General features: G+C 50.1%; 2 protein-coding genes across 3 annotated transcripts in view; one reads left to right on the top strand and one right to left on the bottom strand.

The window, feature by feature from the left end:
- Positions 1-2,363: 2,363 nt before the first annotated feature.
- On the top strand, positions 2,364-24,267 carry TMEM134 (transmembrane protein 134). Its single transcript, XM_056552637.1, has 8 exons — positions 2,364-2,516; positions 16,670-16,816; positions 18,113-18,162; positions 18,427-18,516; positions 21,573-21,649; positions 22,459-22,503; positions 22,587-22,640; positions 23,118-24,267. Exons 2-8 carry the CDS (start codon positions 16,697-16,699, stop codon positions 23,198-23,200), a joined length of 519 nt encoding a protein of 172 aa, XP_056408612.1. The 5' UTR covers positions 2,364-2,516; positions 16,670-16,696; the 3' UTR covers positions 23,201-24,267.
- The window catches only part of LOC130312939 (calcium-binding protein 2-like), a 46,943-nt gene continuing 45,919 nt past the window's right edge, over positions 23,503-24,526 (bottom strand). For both annotated transcript variants that reach the window (XM_056552635.1, XM_056552636.1), the window contains one exon: positions 23,503-23,591. In XM_056552635.1, coding sequence (XP_056408610.1) covers positions 23,563-23,591 — 29 coding nt within the window. In that variant the 3' untranslated portion in view covers positions 23,503-23,562. The remainder of the gene's footprint in view (positions 23,592-24,526) is intronic.

The raw sequence follows: 24,526 nt of genomic DNA, 5'->3' as shown, positions 1-24,526 counted from the left end.
TGGACAGTGATAAGATGGGCGAAGTCACAGTCTATGACCCCGACACACAGCCCTGGGTAATAATCATTGTGTATAACACGTCTAGGGCTCAGTGTATGGCAGGTTATGTTATTGTCTTTATATGAGGATGGGGATCTGCTGGGAAAGTGAGAAACCAATGATGTCCGGGCATCAGACGCTGCAGAGGAACATACAGATGGAAGACGTCCAGGCCGGAGCAGACGAAGAAGGGAAGAGAAGACGATAGAGAAGAGGAAGACGACGAGAGAGAGAGAGGAAGATACAGATGGAAGACGTCCAGGCCGGAGCAGACGAAGAAGGGAAGAGAAGACGATAGAGAAGACGAAGACGACGAGAGAGAGAGAGAGAGGAAGATACAGATGGAAGACGTCCAGGCCGGAGCAGACGAAGAAGGGAAGAGGAGACGATAGAGAAGACGACGAGAGAGAGAGAGAGAGAGAGAGAGAGAGAGGAAGATACAGATGGAAGATGTCCAGGCGGAGCAGACGAAGAAGGAAGAGAAGACGATAGAGAAGACGACGAGAGAGAGAGAGAGGAAGATACAGATGGAAGACGTCCAGGCCGGAGCAGACGAAGAAGGGAAGAGAAGACGATAGAGAAGACAACGAGAGAGAGAGAGAGAGAGAGAGAAGACGGCGAGAGAAGACGGCGAGAGAGAGAGAGAGAGAGAAGACGGCGAGAGAGAGAGAGAGAGAGAAGACGGCGAGAGAGAGAGAGAGAAGACGGCGAGAGAGAGAGAGAGAGAGAAGACGGCGAGAGAGAGAGAGAGAGAGAAGACGGCGAGAGAGAGAGAGAGAGAGAGAGAGAAGACGGCGAGAGAGAGAGAGAGAGAGAGAAGACGGCGAGAGAGAGAGAGAGAGAGAGGAAGACGGCGAGAGAGAGAGAGAGAGAGAAGACGGCGAGAGAGAGAGAGAGAGAGAAGACGGCGAGAGAGAGAGAGAGAGAGAGAAGACGGCGAGAGAGAGAGAGAGAGAGAGAGAGAGAGAAGACGGCGAGAGAGAGAGAGAGAGAAGACGGCGAGAGAGAGAGAGAAGACGGCGAGAGAAGACGGCGAGAGAGAGAGAGAGAGAAGACGGCGAGAGAGAGAGAGAAGAACGGCGAGAGAGAGAGAGAGAGAGAGAGAGAAGACGGGCGAGAGAGAGAGAGAGAGAAGACGGCGAGAGAGAGAGAGAGTGAGAGAGAGAGAGAGAGAGAGACGGCGAGAGAGAGAGAGAAGACGGCGAGAGAGAGCGAGAGAGAGAGAGACGGCGATGAGAGAGCGAGAGAGAGAGAGAGAAGACGGCGAGAGAGAGAGAGAGAGAGAGAGAGAAGACGGCGAGAGAGAGAGAGAGACGGCGAGAGAGAGAGAAGACGGCGAGAGAGAGCCTGCGGACAACCACCTCTGCAAAACTACAACTCCCAGTAAAACCTTGGGCTGACAGAACGTGCTGGGAGTCGTAGCGCCCCGCGGCTGTGCTCGGGAGTCGTAGCGCCCGCGGTCGTGCTGGGAGTCGTAGCGCCCGCGTCGTGCTGGGAGTCGTAGCGCCCGCGGTCGTGCTGGGGAGTCTAGCGCCCGCGGTCGTGCTGGGAGTCGTAGCGCCCGCGGTCGTGCTGGGAGTCGTAGCGCCCCGCGGTCGTGCTGGGAGTCCGTAGCGCCCGCGGTCGTGCTGGGAGTCGTAGCGCCCGCGGTCGTGCTGGGAGTTCGTAGCGCCCGCGGTCGTCGCTGGGAGTCGTAGCGCCCGCGGTCGTTGCTGGGAGTCGTAGCGCCCGCGGTCGTTGCTGGGAGTCGTGTAGCGCCCCTGGGATCGTGCTGGGAGTCGTAGCGCCCGCGGGTCGTAGCTGGGAGTCGTAGCGCCGCAGGTCGTGCTGGGAGTCGTAGCGCCCGCGGTCGTGCTGGGAGTTGTAGTGCTGCAGTTGTGATGGAGGAATAAAGAACGATCTCCTGTGAGCTCTCTATGTGCTCCTTACTAAGGCCGTCAGTGACGTCAAATCTCCAGATGACGTCACGTTAGCCAGGTCTCGGTCTGTACAGCGGTAACTCTTCGGTTTCTGCCCGGGCCTGCAGAATCTGACGCACAAGATAATTTACCTTTGTGCCGTCTCGAATTCAGACAGTGCGGCATTGCTGGGCGCCGTGATGCGTTTTCTGATCCCCTCACCGAGAACCACTGCCCCTGCCCGCCATCTTCACCGGGATCTGACGTCCATACGCGAAGATAGGGGAAGTAGGTGTGCGCATGCGCGCGAATCCCACGAGGCTGTCATTACTGAGCATGCGCGCGGGTATTCTCGGCTGCTGCCATCACTGGAGCATGCGCGCTCGGGTGATCACGTGCGCCATTTTGTAGCGCTGAGCCCGGGAGAGAGGAGGTCACATGACCGGGGGAAGGCTGAGAGGAGGGGGGCGGTCAGGTGACCGGGGGAGGCAGAAACTCTGTGGTGCAGTTTTCGGGAGGCTGCGGCCGGTGATGTGACCGGGAACTATCTCAGCTCTGCCGTGTGGTGTAGAGGAGCAGGTGGGTGACGGGGACCGGGGCCGCCACTATGAGGGCTGACAGGATGCGACATCCGCCTGGTGTGAACGGTGCGATATGCGTTATAGGGTCACATGACTCATCCGTACATACAGAGGGCACGTGACTACATGGCTGTGGACGGAGGGGGAGGGGAGAGCCGTGACTAAGGAATGAGACACAAACCTATCTGATACTACTACCCCCCACATTACTACTACTACCCCCCCACATGACTACTACTACCCCCCCCCACATTACTACTACTACCCCCCCCCACATTACTACTACTACCCCCCCACATTACTACTACTACCCCCCACATTACTACTACTACCCCCCCCACATTACTACTACTACCCCCCCCCACATTACTACTACCCCCCCCCACATTACTACTACTACCCCCCACATTACTACTACTACCCCCCCCACATTACTACTACTACCCCCCACATTACTACTACCCCCCCCACATTACTACTACTACCCCCCCACATGACTACTACTACCCCCCACATTACTACTACCCCCCACATTACTACTACTACCCCCCCCACATTACTACTACCCCCCCACATTACTACTACTACCCCCCCACATGACTACTACTACCCCCCCCACATTACTACTACTACCCCCCCCCACATTACTACTACTACCCCCCACATGACTACTACTACCCCCCCACATTACTACTACTACCCCCCCACATTACTACTACTACCCCCCCACATGACTACTACTACCCCCCCACATTACTACTACCCCCCACATTACTACTACTACCCCCCCACATTACTACTACCCCCCCACATTACTACTACTACCCCCCACATGACTACTACTACCCCCCCACACATTACTACTACTACCCCCCCACATTACTACTACTACCCCCCCACATTACTACTACCCCCCCCCACATTACTACTACTACCCCCCACATGACTACTACTACCCCCCCACATTACTACTACCCCCCCCCCACATTACTACTACTACCCCCCACATGACTACTACTACCCCCCCCCACATTACTACTACTACCCCCCCACATTACTACTACCCCCCCCCACATTACTACTACTACCCCCCACATTACTACTACTACCCCCCCCACATTACTACTACTACCCCCCACATTACTACTACCCCCCCACATTACTACTACCCCCCCCACATTACTACTACTACCCCCCACATGACTACTACTACCCCCCACATGACTACTACTACTACTACCCCCCACATTACTACTACCCCCCACATTACTACTACTACCCCCCACATTACTACTACCCCCCCCACATTACTACTACTACCCCCCACATGACTACTACTACCCCCCCCCCACATTACTACTACTACCCCCCCACATGACTACTACTACCCCCCCCACATTACTACTACTACCCCCCCCACATTACTACTACTACCCCCCCACATGACTACTACTACCCCCCCACATTACTACTACCCCCCACATTACTACTACTACCCCCACATTACTACTACCCCCCCACATTACTACTACTACCCCCCCACATGACTACTACTACCCCCCCACATTACTACTACTACCCCCCCCCACATTACTACTACTACCCCCCACATTACTACTACCCCCCCCCACATTACTACTACTACCCCCCACATGACTACTACTACCCCCCCCACATTACTACTACTACCCCCCCCACATTACTACTACTACCCCCCCCACATTACTACTACTACCCCCCCACATTACTACTACTACCCCCCCCACATTACTACTACTACCCCCCCACATTACTACTACTACTACCCCCCCCCCCCACATTACTACTACTACCCCCACATTACTACTACTACCCCCCCACATGACTACTACTACCCCCCCCCACATTACTACTACTACCCCCCCCACATTACTACTACCCCCCCACATTACTACTACTACCCCCCCCCCCACATTACTACTACCCCCCCACATTACTACTACTACCCCCCCCACATTACTACTACTACCCCCCCACATTACTACTACTACCCCCCCCCCACATGAATACTACTACCCCCCCCCACATTACTACTACTACCCCCCCCCCCACATTACTACTACCCCCCCCACATTACTACTACTACCACCCCCCCCACATGACTACTACTACCCCCCCCCCCACATGACTACTACTACCACCCCCCCACATGACTACTACTACCACCCCCCACATGACTACTACTACCCCCCCCACATGACTACTACTACCACCCCCACATGACTACTACTACCACCCCCCCACATGACTACTACTACCCCCCCCACATGACTACTACTACCCCCACACATGACTACTACAACCCCCCACACATCATTACTAACTACTACCCCCCACACATCATTACTACTACTACTACCCCCCACACATCATTACTACTACTACTACCCCCCCACACATCATGACTACTACTACCACCCCCCACATGACTACTACTACCCCCCCCACATGACTACTACTACCACCCCCACATGACTACTACTACCACCCCCCCACATGACTACTACTACCCCCCCACATTACTACTACTACCCCCCACACATGACTACTACAACCCCCCACACATCATTACTACTACTACCCCCCACACATCATTACTACTACTACTACCCCCCACACATCATTACTACTACTACCCCCCCACACATGACTACTACTACTATCCCCCCACATGACTACTACTATCCCCCCACATTACTACTACCCCCACATGACTACTACCACCCCCCCACATTACTACTACTACTACCACCCCCCCACATTACTACTACTACTACCCCCCACACATGACTACGACTACTACCCCCCACATGACTACTACCCCCCCACATGACTACTACCCCCCACATGACTACTACTACCCCCACATGACTACTACCCCCCCACATGACTACTACCCCCCACATCCCCCACATGACTACTACCCCCCACATGACTACTACTACTACCCCCCCACATGACTACTACTACTACCCCCCCACATGACTACTACTACTACCCCCACACATGACTACTACTACTACCCCCACACATGACTACTACTACCCCCCACACATGACTACTACTACCCCCCCACATGACTACTACTACCCCCCACATGACTACGACTACCCCCCACATGACTACGACTACCCCCCACATGACTACGACTACCCCCCACATGACTACGACTACCCCCCACATGACTACGACTACCCCCCACATGACTACGACTACCTCCCACATGACTACGACTACTACCCCACACATGACGACTACTATTACTACCCCACACATGACGACTACTACCCCCCACATGACTACTACTACCCCCACACATGACTACTACTACCACCCCCACATGACTACTACTACCACCCCCCACATGACTACTACTACCCCCCCCCCACATGACTACTACTACTACCACTACCCCCACATGACTACTACTACTACTACCCCCCACATTACTACTACTACCCCCCCCCACATTACTACTACCCCCACATTACTACTACTACCCCCCCCCACATTACTACTACTACCCCCCCCACATGAATACTACTACCCCCCCCACATTACTACTACTACCCCCCCCCCCCACATTACTACTACCCCCCCACATTACTACTACTACCCCCCCACATGACTACTACTACCCCCCCACATGACTACTACCACCCCCCACATGACTACTACTACCCCCCCACATGACTACTACTACCACCCCCCACATGACTACTACTACCACCCCCCACATGACTACTACTACCCCCCCACATGACTACTACTACCCCCCCCCCACATTACTACTACCCCCACATTACTACTACTACTACCCCCACATTACTACTACTACCCCCCCCACATGAATACTACTACCCCCCCACATTACTACTACTACCCCCCCCCCCACATGACTACTACTACCCCCCCACATGACTACTACTACCACCCCCCACATGACTACTACTACCCCCCCACATGACTACTACCACCCCCCACATGACTACTACTACCCCCCCCACATGACTACTACTACCACCCCCCACATGACTACTACTACCCCCCCACATGACTACTATTACCACCCCCCACATGACTACTACTACCACCCCCACACATGACTACTACTACCCCCCCACATTACTACTACTACCCCCACACATGACTACTACTACCCCCCACACATCATTACTACTACTACCCCCCACACATCATTACTACTACTACCCCCCACACATCATTACTACTACTACCCCCCCACACATCATTACTACTACTACCCCCCACACATGACGACTACTACTACTATCCCCCCACATGACTACTACTATCCCCCCACATTACTACTACCCCCACATGACTACTACCACCCCCCACATTACTACTACTACTACCACCCCCCACATTACTACTACTACTACCACCCCCCACATTACTACTACTACTACCCCCACACATGACTACTACTACTACCCCCACATGACTACTACCCCCCACATGACTACTACTACTACCCCCACATGACTACTACTACCCCCACATGACTACTACTACCCCCCACATGACTACTACTACTACCCCCACACATGACTACTACTACCCCCCCACATGACTACTACTACCCCCCCACATGACTACTACTACCACCCACATGACTACTACTACCCCCCACATGACTACTACTACTACCCCCACACATGACTACTACTACCCCCCACATGACTACTACTACCACCCACATGACTACTACTACCACCCACATGACTACTACTACCCCCCACATGACTACTACTACTACCCCCCACACATGACTACTACTACCCCCCACATGACTACTACTACCCCCCACATGACTACTACTACCCCCCACATGACTACGACTACCCCCCACATGACTACGACTACCCCCCACATGACTACGACTACCCCCCACATGACTACGACTACCCCCCACATGACTACGACTACCCCCCACATGACTACGACTACCCCCCACATGACTACGACTACCCCCCACATGACTACGACTACCACCCCCCACATGACTACTACTACCACCCCCCACATGACTACTACTACCCCCCCACATGACTACTATTACCACCCCCCACATGACTACTATTACCACCCCACACATGACTACTACTACCCCCCCACATTACTACTACTACCCCCACACATGACTACTACTACCCCCCACACATCATTACTACTACTACCCCCCACACATCATTACTACTACTACCCCCCACACATCATTACTACTACTACTACCCCCCACACATCATTACTACTACTACTACCCCCCACACATCATTACTACTACTACCCCCCACACATGACTACTACTACTATCCCCCCACATGACTACTACTATCCCCCCACATTACTACTACCCCCACATGACTACTACCACCCCCCACATTACTACTACTACTACCACCCCCCACATTACTACTACTACTACCCCCACACATGACTACGACTACTACCCCCCACATGACTACTACCCCCCACATGACTACTACCCCCCACATGACTACTACCCCCCACATGACTACTACCCCCCACATGACTACTACCCCCCACATGACTACTACCCCCCACATGACTACTACTTCCCCCACATGACTACTACCCCCCCACATGACTACTACCCCCCACATGACTACTACTACTACCCCCCCACATGACTACTACTACTACCCCCCCACATGACTACTACTACTACCCCCACACATGACTACTACTACTACCCCCACACATGACTACTACTACCCCCACACATGACTACTACTACCCCCCACATGACTACTACTACCCCCCCACATGACTACTACTACCCCCCACATGACTACGACTACCCCCCACATGACTACGACTACCCCCCACATGACTACGACTACCCCCCACATGACTACGACTACCCCCCACATGACTACGACTACCCCCCACATGACTACGACTACCCCCCACATGACTACGACTACCCCCCACATGACGACTACTACCCCACACATGACGACTACTATTACTACCCCACACATGACGACTACTACCCCCCACATGACTACTACTACCCCCACACATGACTACTACTACCACCCCCCACATGACTACTACTACCACCCCCCACATGACTACTACTACCCCCCCACATGACTACTACTACTACCACTACCCCCACATGACTACTACTACTACTACCCCCCACATTACTACTACTACCCCCCCCCACATTACTACTACCCCCACATTACTACTACTACCCCCCCCACATTACTACTACTACCCCCCCCACATGAATACTACTACCCCCCCCACATTACTACTACTACCCCCCCCCCCACATTACTACTACCCCCCCACATGACTACTACTACCCCCCCACATGACTACTACTACCCCCCCACATGACTACTACTACCCCCCCACATGACTACTACCACCCCCCACATGACTACTACCACCCCCCACATGACTACTACTACCCCCCCACATGACTACTACTACCCCCCCACATGACTACTACTACCACCCCCCACATGACTACTACTACCACCCCCCACATGACTACTACTACCCCCCCACATGACTACTACTACCCCCCCCCCCACATTACTACTACCCCCACATTACTACTACTACTACCCCCACATTACTACTACTACCCCCCCCACATGAATACTACTACCCCCCCCACATTACTACTACTACCCCCCCCCCCACATGACTACTACTACCCCCCCACATGACTACTACTACCACCCCCCACATGACTACTACTACCCCCCCACATGACTACTACCACCCCCCACATGACTACTACTACCCCCCCACATGACTACTACTACCACCCCCCACATGACTACTACTACCCCCCCACATGACTACTATTACCACCCCCCACATGACTACTACTACCACCCCACACATGACTACTACTACCACCCCCCACATTACTACTACTACCCCCACACATGACTACTACTACCCCCCACACATCATTACTACTACTACCCCCCACACATCATTACTACTACTACCCCCCACACATCATTACTACTACTACCCCCCACACATCATTACTACTACTACCCCCCACACATGACGACTACTACTACTATCCCCCCACATGACTACTACTATCCCCCCACATTACTACTACCCCCACATGACTACTACCACCCCCCCACATTACTACTACTACTACCACCCCCCACATTACTACTACTACTACCACCCCCCACATTACTACTACTACTACCCCCCACACATGACTACTACTACTACCCCCACATGACTACTACCCCCCACATGACTACTACTACTACCCCCACATGACTACTACTACCCCCCACATGACTACTACTACCCCCCACATGACTACTACTACTACCCCCACACATGACTACTACTACCCCCCACATGACTACTACTACCCCCCACATGACTACTACTACCACCCACATGACTACTACTACCCCCCACATGACTACTACTACTACCCCCCACACATGACTACTACTACCCCCCACATGACTACTACTACCCCCCACATGACTACGACTACCCCCCACATGACTACGACTACCCCCCACATGACTACGACTACCCCCCACATGACTACGACTACCCCCCACATGACTACGACTACCCCCCACATGACTACGACTACCACCCCCCACATGACTACGACTACCACCCCCCACATGACTACTACTACCACCCCCCACATGACTACTACTACCCCCCCACATGACTACTATTACCACCCCCCACATGACTACTATTACCACCCCACACATGACTACTACTACCCCCCCACATTACTACTACTACCCCCCACACATGACTACTACTACCCCCCCACATGACTACTATTACCACCCCCCACATGACTACTATTACCACCCCACACATGACTACTACTACCCCCCCACATTACTACTACTACCCCCCACACATCATTACTACTACTACCCCCCACACATCATTACTACTACTACCCCCCACACATCATTACTACTACTACCCCCACACATGACGACTACTACTACTATCCCCCCACATTACTACTACCCCCACATGACTACTACCCCCCACATTACTACTACTACTACCCCCACACATGACTACTACTACTACCCCCACATGACTACTACCCCCCACATGACTACTACTACTACCCCCACATGACTACTACTACTACCCCCACACATGACTACTACTACCCCACACATGACTACTACTACCCCCCACATGACTACTACCCCCCACATGACTACTACTACCCCCCACATGACTACTACTACCCCCCACATGACTACTACTACCCCCCACATGACTACTACTACTACCCCCACACATGACTACTACTACCCCCCACATGACTACTACTACCCCCCACATGACTACTACTACCCCCCACATGACTACGACTACCCCCCACATGACTACGACTACCCCCCACATGACTACGACTACCCCCCACATGACTACTACTACCCCCCACATGACTACTACTACCCCCCACATGACTACGACTACCCCCCACATGACTACGACTACCCCCCACATGACTACGACTACCCCCCACATGACTACGACTACCCCCCACATGACTACGACTACCCCCCACATGACTACGACTACCCCCCACATGACTACGACTACCCCCCACATGACTACGACTACCCCCCACATGACTACGACTACCCCCCACATGACGACGACTACCCCCCACATGACTACGACTACTACCCCACACATGACGACTACTACCCCACACATGACGACTACTACCCCCCACATGACTACTACTACCCCCACACATGACTACTACTACCCCCCACATGACTACTACTACCCCCCACATGACTACTACTACCCCCCACATGACTACTACTACCCCCCACATGACTACTACTACCCCCCACACATCATTACTACTACTACCCCCACACATGACTACTACTACTACCCCCACACATGACTACTACTACTATCCCCCCACATGACTACTACTATCACCCCCACATTACTACTACCCCCACATGACTACTACTACCACCCCCCACATTACTACTACCACCCCCACATTACTACTACTACTACCCCCCACACATCATTACTACTACCCCCCACACATCATTACTACTACTACCCCCACACATGACTACTACTACTATCCCCCCACATGACTACTACTACCACCCCCCACATGACTACTACTATCACCCCCCACATTACTACTACCCCCACATGACTACTACTACCACCCCCCACATTACTACTACCACCCCCCACATTACTACTACTACCCCCACACATGACTACTACTACTACCCCCACACATGACTACTACTACTACCCCCACACATGACTACTACTACTACCCCCACACATGACTACTACTACTATCCCACCACATGACTACTACTACCACCCCCCACATTACTACTACCACCCCCCACATTACTACTACTACCCCCCACACATCATTACTACTACTACCCCCCACACATCATTACTACTACTACCCCCCACACATCATTACTACTACTACCCCCCACACATCATTACTACTACTACCCCCCACACATCATTACTACTACTACCCCCCACACATGACTACTACTACTACCCCCCACACATGACTACTACTACTATCCCCCCACATGACTACTACTACCACCCCCCACATTACTACTACTACTACCCCCACACATGACTACTACTACTACCCCCACACATGACTACTACTACTACCCCCACATGACTACTACCCCCCACATGACTACTACTACTACCCCCCCACATGACTACTACTACTACCCCCCACATGACTACTACTACCCCCCCACATGACTACTACTACCCCCACACATGACTACTACTACTATCACCCCCCACATGACTACTACTATCACCCCCCACATTACTACTACCCCCACATGACTACTACTATCACCCCCCACATTACTACTACCCCCACATGACTACTACTATCACCCCCCACATTACTACTACCCCCACATGACTACTACTATCACCCCCCACATTACTACTACCCCCACATGACTACTACTATCACCCCCCACATTACTACTACCCCCACATGACTACTACTATCACCCCCCACATTACTACTACCCCCACATGACTACTACTACCACCCCCCACATTACTACTACCCCCCACACATCATTACTACTACTACCCCCCACACATCATTACTACTACTACTACCCCCACACATCATTACTACTACTACCCCCCACACATCATTACTACTACTACCCCCCACACATCATTACTACTACTACCCCCCACACATCATTACTACTACTACCCCCCACACATCATTACTACTACTACCCCCACACATGACTACTACTACCCCCACACATGACTACTACTACCCCCCCACATTACTACTACTATCACCCCCCACATTACTACTACCCCCACATTACTACTACTACTACCCCCACACATGACTACTACTACTACCCCCACACATGACTACTACTACTACCCCCACACATGACTACTACTACTACCCCCACATGACTACTACTACTACCCCCCACATGACTACTACTACTACCCCCCCACATGACTACTACTACTACCCCCCACATGACTACTACTACCCCCCACATGACTACTACCCCCCCACATGACTACTACTACTACCCCCCACATGACTACTACTACCCCCCACATGACTACTACTACCCCCCACATGACTACTACTACCCCACACATGATTACTACTACTACTACCCCCCACATGACTACTACTACCCCCCACATGACTACTACTACCCCCCACATGACTACTACTACCCCCCACATGACTACTACTACCCCCCACATGACTACTACTACCCCCCACATGACTACTACTACCCCCCACATGACTACTACTACCCCCCCACATGACTACTACTACCCCCCACATGACTACTACTACCCCCCACATGACTACTACTACCCCCCACATGACTACTACTACCCCCACATGACGACTACTATTACTACCCCACACATGACTACTACTACCCCACACATGATTACTACTACTACTACCCCCCACATGACTACTACTACCCCCCACATGACTACTACTACTACCCCCACACATGACTACTACTACCCCCCACATGACTACTACTACCCCCACACATGACTACTACTACTACTACTACCCCCACACATGACTACTACTACTACTACTACCCCCCACATGACTACTACTACTACCCCCCACATGACTACTACTACCCCCACATGACTACTACTACTACCCCCACACATGACTACTACTACCCCCACACATGACTACTACTACCCCCACACATGACTACTACTACTACTACCCCCCACATGACTACTACTACTACCCCCACACATGACTACTACTACCCCCCCACATGACTACTACTACTACTACCCCCCACATGATTACTACTACTACTACCCCCCACATGACTACTACTACTACCCCCCACATGACTACTACTCCTACTACACCCACATGACTACTACTACCCCCCACATGATTACTACTACTACCCCCCACATGACGACTACTACCCCCCACATGACGACTACTACCCCCCACATGACGACTACTACCCCCCACATGACTACTACTACCCCCCACATGACTACTACTACCCCCCACATGACTACTACTACCCCCCACATGACTACTACTACTACCCCCACATGACGACTACTACTACTACCCCCACATGACGACTACTACTACTACCCCCACATGACTACTACTACTACCCCCACATGACTACTACTACTACCCCCCACATGACTACTACTACCCCCCACATGACTACTACTACTACCCCCACATGACTACTACTACTACCACTCCCCACATTACTACTACTACTACTACTACTACCCCCACATGACTACTACTACCCCCCACATGACTACTACTACCCCCCACATGACTACTACTACCCCCCCACATGACTACTACTACCCCCCCACATGACTACTACTACCCCCACATGACTACTACTACCCCCCACATGACTACTACTACCCCCCACATGACTACTACTATTACTACCCCCACATGACGACTACTATTACTACCCCCACATGACGACTACTATTACTACCCCCCACATGACTACTACCCCCCCACATGACGACTACTATTACTACCCCCCACATGACTACTACCCCCCACATGACGACTACTATTACTACCCCCCACATGACGACTACTATTACTACCCCCCACATGACTACTACTACTACTACCCCCCACATGACTACTACTACCCCCCACATGACTACTACTACCCCCCACATGACTACTACTACCCCCCACATGACTACTACTACCCCCCACATGACTACTACCCCCCACATGACTACTACCCCCCACATGACGACTACTATTACTACCCCCCCACATGACGACTACTATTACTACCCCCCACATGACGACTACTATTACTACCCCCCCACATGACTACTACTATTACTACCCCCCCCCCACATGACTACTACCCCCCACATGACGACTACTATTACTACCCCCACATGACTACTATTACTACCCCCCACACGACTACTACTACTACCCCCCACACGACTACTACTACTACCCCCCCACACATGACTACTACTACTACCCCCCCCACACATGACTACTACTACTACTACTACCCCCACACATGACTACTTCTACTACCACTACCCCCACATGACTACTACTACTACCCCCCACATGACTACTACTACTACCCCCCACATGACTACTACTACCCCCACATGATTACTACTACTACCCCCACACATGACTACTACTACCCCCACACATGACTACTACTACCCCCCACATGACTACTACTACTACTACCCCCCACATGACTACTACTACTACCCCCACACATGACTACTACTACCCCCCACATGATTACTACTACTACTACCCCCCACATGACTACTACTACTACCCCCCACATGACTACTACTCCTACTACACCCACATGACTACTACTACCCCCCACATGATTACTACTACTACCCCCACACATGACTACTACTACCCCCCACATGACGACTACTACCCCCCACATGACTACTACTACCCCCCACATGACTACTACTACCCCCCACATGACTACTACTACCCCCCACATGACTACTACTACCCCCCACATGACTACTACTACCCCCGACATGACTACTACTACTACCCCCACATGACGACTACTACTACTACCCCCACATGACTACTACTACTACCCCCCACATGACTACTACTACCCCCACATGACTACTACTACTACCACTCCCCACATTACTACTACTACTACTACTACCCCCACATGACTACTACTACCCCCCACATGACTACTACTACCCCCCACATGACTACTACTACCCCCCCACATGATTACTACTACTACCCCCACATGACTACTACTACCCCCCACATGACTACTACTACCCCCCACATGACTACTACTATTACTACCCCCACATGACTACTATTACTACCCCCACATGACTACTACTATTACTACCCCCCACATGACTACTACCCCCCACATGATGACTACTATTACTACCCCCCACATGACGACTACTATTACTACCCCCCACATGACTACTACTATTACTACCCCCCACATGACTACTACTACTACTACCCCCCACATGACTACTACTACCCCCCACATGACTACTACCCCCCACATGACTACTACCCCCCACATGACTACTACCCCCCACATGACTACTACCCCCCACATGACGACTACTATTACTACCCCCCCACATGACTACTACTATTACTACCCCCCCCACATGACTACTACCCCCCACATGACGACTACTATTACTACCCCCACATGACTACTATTACTACCCCCACATGACTACTACTACTACCCCCCACACGACTACTACTACTACCCCCCCACACATGACTACTACTACTACCCCCACACACATGACTACTACTACCCCTGTACACCAGGATATAGGGAGCGCTCTCATATGACGTGTAAACCCATAACGTACAGCGCCGTCTCTTACACCGGGGTCTCCGCTCCCCCATATCTCCTGCAGGTGGCGCCGTTCTGTCCCTGAGGTTTGATGGGTAACTTCACCATAGACGATGCCTTTGAGATGTCTGCTGAGGAGACCGGACCCAGATTCGGGGCTCTACACTTCGGTGGGGACAATGAGGCTCAACAGAATCGGCACAAGTACAAGGTAGGTTTTATATAATAACCCTTTATTTATATAGCGCCCACATAGTCTGCAGCGCTGTACAGAATATATAACATTAATATGTTTAGTTAGTAACGTGTAGTTCAGATATCGTCGTATTACTCTGCAGACAACCTCACATCACATGATATCGAATGGGCATCTAATCTCTACATCAGTGTTTCCCAACCAGGGTGCCTCCAGCTGTTGCAAAACTACAACTTCCAGCATGCCCGGAGAGCCATTGGCTGTCCGGGCATGTTGGGAGTTGTAGTTTTGCAAAGGCTGGAGGCACCCTGGTTGGGAAGCACTGCTCTAGATATATAAAATGGGAGTAAACTCTGCCCAGTTCCAACCAAAATTATCTCTAGTGTTAAGATGCAGAACTAATATAATAATCAGGAAGACTTTAATTAAGTTTCCTCAGGGGAATTATTATATCATGTGATGGAGCAGAGAAAGATCTATATACTATGCTATATGTGATTGATCCGCATAAGACACACCCTGGAGGAGCGGCTCATAAACAAACTAACTCTACCATCTCATCATGTGACTGCACTGATATGATAGGACACGCCCTGTTCATCTGCAGTAGGAGGAGGAGTGGCTTATAAACTAACTACCATCTCATCATGTGACTGCATTGATATGATAGGACCCGTCCCGTTTATATGCAGTAGAAGGAGAAGTGGCTTATAAACTAACTCTACCATCTCATCATTTGACTGCACTGATATGATAGGACACGCCCTGTTCATCTGCAGTAGGAGGAGGAGTGGCTTATAAACTAACTACCATCTCATCATGTGACTGCATTGATATGATAGGACCCGTCCCGTTTATATGCAGTAGAAGGAGGAGTGGCTTATAAACTAACTTTACATCTCATCATGTGACTGCACTGATATGATAGGACACTCCCTGTTCATCTGCAGTAGGAGGAGGAGTGGCTTATAAACTAACTACCATCTCATCATGTGACTGCATTGATATGACATGTCTCTTTTATTATATGGCGGTGTCCATGTTTCTCTTTTATTATATGGCGGTGTCCATGTCTCTTTTTATATGGCGGTGTCCATGTGTCTCTTTTTTTATTATATGGTGTCCATCAGTATTGCTATTGCACCATTACCATCTCACTATCACCATTTTCATCACAATTTTTATCACTCTCTATTATCCCGATCACGGTTATCGCCCCCCGATTATGGTTATTGCCCCTGATCACCATGACCATCACATTCACTCACTTTTTTTACGCTGTTTGAATTGTTTTCACTTTTTCTTTCCTAGAACTTGGAGAACGATGAAGAGACAGACGTGAAAATTACAGATGGAGAAAGGTATGAAGGGTGACTACAGGTGTGGGGTCCTGAGTGAGCCCCTAGAGGGCGCTGTCTGCTGGAGAGTTAACCCCTTATTGTCCTGACTGGTTTATTGTGATAGATTTTACTGTTCCACGTGTAACACAGAAGAGACTGGGTTGGTTTTTAGGTGCAGTTTCTGGGGACCCGTAAATTATAATTCGTATTTTTTTCAATATATATATAATTTATTTTTTATTTATTTATTTTTTTTACGATGCCCCTGAACTCTTCTCCTCGTAGGGGTCTCCCGACGCTTTCTTCTCGCAGCTCCCAGTGTTCGTTCAGTACGATCAGTAACAGCACCCAGTTATCCTCACAGGGATTCTTCAGGTAAGTGCTGCAATGTCTGTTAGTGTGAAATGTCATGGGCCAAAAAGTGTATGAAGTGTACCGTCATATCACAGTAATGAATAATACTTCTATATGTTCCTTACTGGGTCACACTGATGTGTTACATGCCTTTTAATGCTTCTAGTCTCTGTATCTGGCTCACAAATCCCTCTGTTCAGCTGCTCACTGATTCTGACATCCACTGCTTAGAAGGTCCAAGGCAAGCACTGAGCTCAGAAAGGGGTGTTTCCAAGGCAAGCACTGACCCCGCCCTCACTCACCATACATTCACTACCTCCCTGAGTCTGCTGTGCTGTATCTCTTCATCCAGTCACTGCAGGCTTCTCTGTAACCCCTTCCTCTCTGATCTCCTCATCCAATCACTACAGGCTGCTCTGTAACCCCTTCCTCTCTGGGTCTCCTCATCCAATCACTGCAGGCTGCTCTGTAACCCCTTCCTCTCTGGGTCTCCTCATCCAATCACTGCAGGCTGCTCTGTAACCCCTTTCTCTCTGGTCTCCTCATCCAATCACTGCAGGCTGTTCTGTAACCCCTTCCTCTCTGGTCTCCTCATCCATTCACTGCAGGCTGCTCTGTAACCCCTTCCTCTCTGGTCTCCTCATCCAATCACTGCAGGCTGCTCTGTAACCCCTTCCTCTCCTCATCCAATCACTGCAGGCTGCTCTGTAACCCCTTTCTCTCTGGTCTCCTCATCCATTCACTGCAGGCTGCTCTGTAACCCCTTCCTCTCTGGTCTCCTCATCCAATCACTGCAGGCTGCTTTGTAACCCCTTCCTCTCTGTTTTCATGCTGCAGTCTGATAGGATAGGAGTGAGCACAGAGGAGTACTATTCCTGTCCTCAGTCTCTGAACTTAATACTTGCCTGTGCTTCATCTGGGACAAAGATGATGCTGCAGACGGACAGGATTATGTTCTGGATGGTATGGGGACCCCTAGTGGTCTTATATATATATATATATATATATATATATATATATATATATATATATATGTGTGTGTTTTTATATCTGACAGTGGGCATTTAAGGTCGCAGGATGCTTCATGTTTGGGTTTTTGTTTTTTCCTCCTCACCTTCTGATGATTTATTAGACTCTTTCAATCCCCCCAAGAGATTGTTGTTTTTTTGTGCCACCAATTGTACTTTGTAATGTTGTTGTTAAAGGGATTATCCAGGTAGTCAAACAGCATATACTTGCCTACCTCAGTGCTTCGGGCTCCCACTGTGATGTCATTCAGCTGCATTTTTGGGACAAGCCCTTCTCTTCAGTGATGACGTACTCAGCTAATCATTAAGGGTGCGTTCACACGTTCAGGATCCTGCGCAGAGTTGATGCGCAAGATTTGTAACTGCAGATTAGAAGCTGTGATCACTCATTTAGTTTACATAAATCTGCAGCAGAAAATCCTTCGCATCAAATCTGTGTACGTGTGAACGTACCCTAAAGGGGTTCTCCACTATAAGGGGATTTTAGCATGTACCTGGCAGACAGTAATGGACATGCTTAAGAAGGATCTGCGCTTGTCTTTGGGGCTAAATGGCTATGCTGTGAGATTACCATAATACTGAGACTATCTTTTTATGAACTGGGTATTTCCTGTTGGAGGTCGTTCTCTTAAACTACAAATCCCATAGTCCCTTGTTTGTCAGTGTGAGGCCAGTTTCCTCCCTCCCACACAACAGCCACCCCACCCATTGAACCACAAATGAGTTGCATTCTACTCAAAAGACCAGTGTTTTCTAACCAGGGTGCCTACAGCTGTTGCAAAATGATCTCTCTCCCACTCGGCGGTCATTCCACCCATTGAAGCAGACAGACTCCCTGTCATCACCTGACTAGTGATATCACGTCTTGGCGCACTGCAACCTGGGAAAACCAGAATTTGTTTGCTGTAAAAAAAAAAAAAATAAATAAATAAATTGGGCCGAAAATCACAGAATACTTGCGAGACACCACCGTCACACACCGGTACAGACACTATATTATGAACTACACTCTTTATAGCCCCTGTAGCACAGTCAAATAAAAAATAAAAAAAATTCCTCCTGGAACACCCCTTAAGGACACAGCCCATTATGACCTTAAGGACCATAGCATTTTTTGCACATCTGACCACTGTCACTTTAAAGGGGTACTCCGCCCCTAGACATCTTATCCCCTATCCAAAGGATGGGAATAAGATGTCTGATCGCGGGGGTCCCACCGCTGGGGACCCCTGTGATCTCTGCTGCGGCACCCCGCTGTCATCACTGCACAGAACAAACCCGCTCTGTGCATAAGGACAGGCGATACATGGGCCGGAGCATCGTGACGTCACCCCTCTCGTGATGTCATGGCCCTCCCCCTTAATGCAAGTCTATGGGAGGGGGCATGATGGCCGCCACACTCCCTCCCATAGACTTTTATTGAGGGGGCGTAACATGACATCACGAAGGGGCGGAGCCTTGACGTCTCAATCCTCCGGCCTGTGTATCACTCGTTATTACACACAGAGTGAGTTTGCTCTGTGCAGAGATGACAGCAGGGTGTCGCAGCAGGGAGCACGGGGTCCCCAGCGCCCAGTTACCAGCGGTGAATGGAAACGGCCAGGGCATACCTGTACGCCCTGTGTCTTGGATGGGTTAATGCTGGGAGTTGTAGAGGCTCACTGGTTGGCAAACACTTAAAGCTCAGAGTGGACCCCGAACAGATGGCAGAGGCATGCAGCAAATGAACTTGTGTATAGTGACTATAGCGGGAATACAATGTAGATCGTGTCTGTCCAGGCTCCGCCCTGTATATTTACTTTTGTTCTGCAGCCTCGTGCTCTGCTGTTTACATTGCGGATGTGTTAACTTCATTGCACTGTGCACCCTCTGGCACGCCGCCCAGCTCTATGTCATTAGTTGCTGCCCAGATCTGCTAGGTTACTAGTCGCCGCTTAGCTCTGCTATGTCTCTTGTCGCCGCTTAGCTCTGCTATGTCTCTTGTCGCCGCTTAGCTCTGCTATGTCTCTTGTCGCCACCCCTCCTCATGTCTCTGCCTTATTTCCTCAGCTGGACCAGACACCCCCTTGTACAGAAGAATAAGAAGGTGGTCCTCTCCTCCTTCCTTCTCCTGTTCCTCGGTCTTGGTGAGTCCTCTTATTTCTCATATTCTTTGTCCGGGATGATAACTCTTGGTCTCTATGATTACGGTCGGGATGATAACTCTTGGTCTCTGTCTCTATGATTACGGTCGGGATGATAACTCTTGGTCTCTGTCTCTATGATTACGGTCGGGATGATAACTCTTGGTCTCTGTCTCTATGATCACGGTCGGGATGATAACTCTTGGTCTCTGTCTCTATGATTACGGTCGGGATGATAACTCTTGGTCTCTGTCTCTATGATTACGGTCGGGATGATAACTCTTGGTCTCTGATTCTGGTCGGAATGATAACTCTTGGTCTCTGTCTCTATGATTACGGTCGGAATGATAACTCTTGGTCTCTGTCTCTATGATTACGGTCGGAATGATAACTCTTGGTCTCTGTCTCTATGATTACGGTCGGGATGATAACTCTTGGTCTCTATGATTACGGTCGGAATGATAACTCTTGGTCTCTGTCTCTATGATTACGGTCGGGATGATAACTCTTGGTCTCTATGATTACGGTCGGAATGATAACTCTTGGTCTCTGATTCTGGTCGGAATGATAACTCTTGGTCTCTGTCTCTATGATTACGGTCGGGATGATAACTCTTGGTCTCTGATTCTGGTCGGAATGATAACTCTTGGTCTCTGTCTCTATGATTACGGTCGGGATGATAACTCTTGGTCTCTATGATTACGGTCGGGATGATAACTCTTGGTCTCTATGATTACGGTCGGGATTATAACTCTTGGTCTCTGTCTCTGATTATGGTCGGGATTATAACTCTTTTGTCTCTTTTTCTCCAGTGTTTGTGTTTGTCGGTGTGGGACTCCAGGTCAGCCCGTCACCAGGTATACAGCTATATACTGTAGTGTCTGTGCACCGTACACTCCTCACAAGACTCACTAATCCAGGTCTCCATCTTTATCCACAGCCGTCTCCAGCGCCATCTTCTTTGTGCCTGGTCTACTACTGTTGATCCCAGGAGGTGAAGTTTTATTACTCTGCCCTTTATACTGCCCGGTTATTATTATACTGCCCTTTAGGTCTCCAGAGCTGCATTCACAACCTTAAGAGCTGCACTCTGGAGTATAATGCAGGATATAACTCAGGATCAGTAATGTAATGTATGTACACAGTGACCTCACCAGCAGAATAGTGAGTACAGCTCTGGAGTATAATGCAGGATATAACTCAGGATCAGTAATGTAATGTATGTACACAGTGACCTCACCAGCAGAATAGTGAGTACAGCTCTGGAGTATAATACAGGATATAACTCAGGATCAGTACAGGATAAGTAATGTAATGTATGTACACAGTGACCTCACCAGCAGAATAGCGAGTGCAGCTCTGGGTATATTATCAGGTAAGTTCTCTCTAGGTGTTGTATGAAGTGATGTTCCGCAGGGTGCTGGACGCTCTTTCGGGCCCCCGCTGATGTTCTGTGTTTTCGTCCTTCCAGTTTACCATGTGATATTTATATATTGCGCTGTGAAGGGCCGACACGGTTTCCAGTTTTTCTACCTCCCGTACTTTGACAAGTGATTCGCCCGGAGACTTCTGACCTTCTACACACTGAATGCCAAAACACTAAGGAAACCACTACGGACTCTCAGGGCACTGGGGACGAACCACTAGAGGCGGCCACCATGGAAGGATCGGGGGAGGGGGGGGAATCATTAACCTCTGACATTTCTGTGACACATTTTCAGAATTCTGCTTTTTTTAATTTAATGAAATGCATATTTTTTACATTGTAAATGTTTAATGGATTTATAAAGACGTGGAAAGATTTTACTAGAAAATCGTATACGCACTTTAATAGGACGCACAGTCTTCTCCCATGCCCCCCCTCCTCCCTCAGGATCGTCCGCAGCTTTCGGGTCCATCCGGACGAACTTCGTCGCTTATCTGGAGGACAACATCATGACGAACTCTGAAAGACACAATGGAGGACGATGTGAGGGCGAGTTCATTATTATGGGTCACACGGCTTGTCCTGGACTACAATTAACTACAACTCCCATCATTCCCTGCCCAAACAGTTGCACCATTTTAATATCCTCATTTAATCCAATGTTTCCCAACCAGGATGCCTCCAGCTGTTGCAAAACTACAATTCCCAGCTTGCCTGGACAGCCGATGGCTGTCCAGGCATGCTGGGAATTGTAGTTTTGCAACAGCTGGAGGCACCCCAGTTGGGAAACAATTATATAATCATTTGCAATACTACAACTCCCAATATACTCTGGCTACCGTCAGATGATGGGAGTTGTAGTTTTGCAAGAAAAGGTTTTGCCTCTTTTCACCTCCCGTCCGGTTTTGCAGCAGTGACTTGAATATGGACGAGCTGCAATACCCGATAGTGACCATGGACAGGGGGGGCGCTGTTTCTAGACTAAAATTTTACTCTTTATTGCAATATTGCACAAACCATTTATAAAACCTGTTCAATGCGTGGAAATACAAAACAGATCCGCGACATGATGCTGCGCTGGAGCTGCATACGAATCACGAGCGGATTGAGGGAGACGCAGATCCTGACCGCTGAATGTCACAAAAGGTCAACGCTTTTACTTGTTTTATTTTTTAATAAAGAAAACAAAAAATGAGCTTTGAGTTTCTATATGTTTAGTATTAGTTTTCTTTACTTGGTTTTATTGTTTTACCACCAAACCCGAATCTCCCCCCACAGATTATATAGGAGGGGTCTCATCTATAGACCGCTGTTCAGGAGAGGTCTCATCTATAGACCGCTGTTCAGGAGAGGTCTCATCTATAGACCGCTGTTCAGGAGAGGTCTCATCTATAGACCGCTGTTCAGGAGAGGTCTCATCTATAGACCGCTGTTCAGGAGAGGTCTCATCTATA

The sequence above is a fragment of the Hyla sarda genome, unplaced genomic scaffold (assembly GCF_029499605.1).
Source record: "Hyla sarda isolate aHylSar1 unplaced genomic scaffold, aHylSar1.hap1 scaffold_1742, whole genome shotgun sequence".
NCBI classification, from domain to species: domain Eukaryota; kingdom Metazoa; phylum Chordata; class Amphibia; order Anura; family Hylidae; genus Hyla; species Hyla sarda.
Note: the sequence above shows the minus strand (reverse complement) of the source record. Positions and strands in the feature narration are given on the sequence as shown.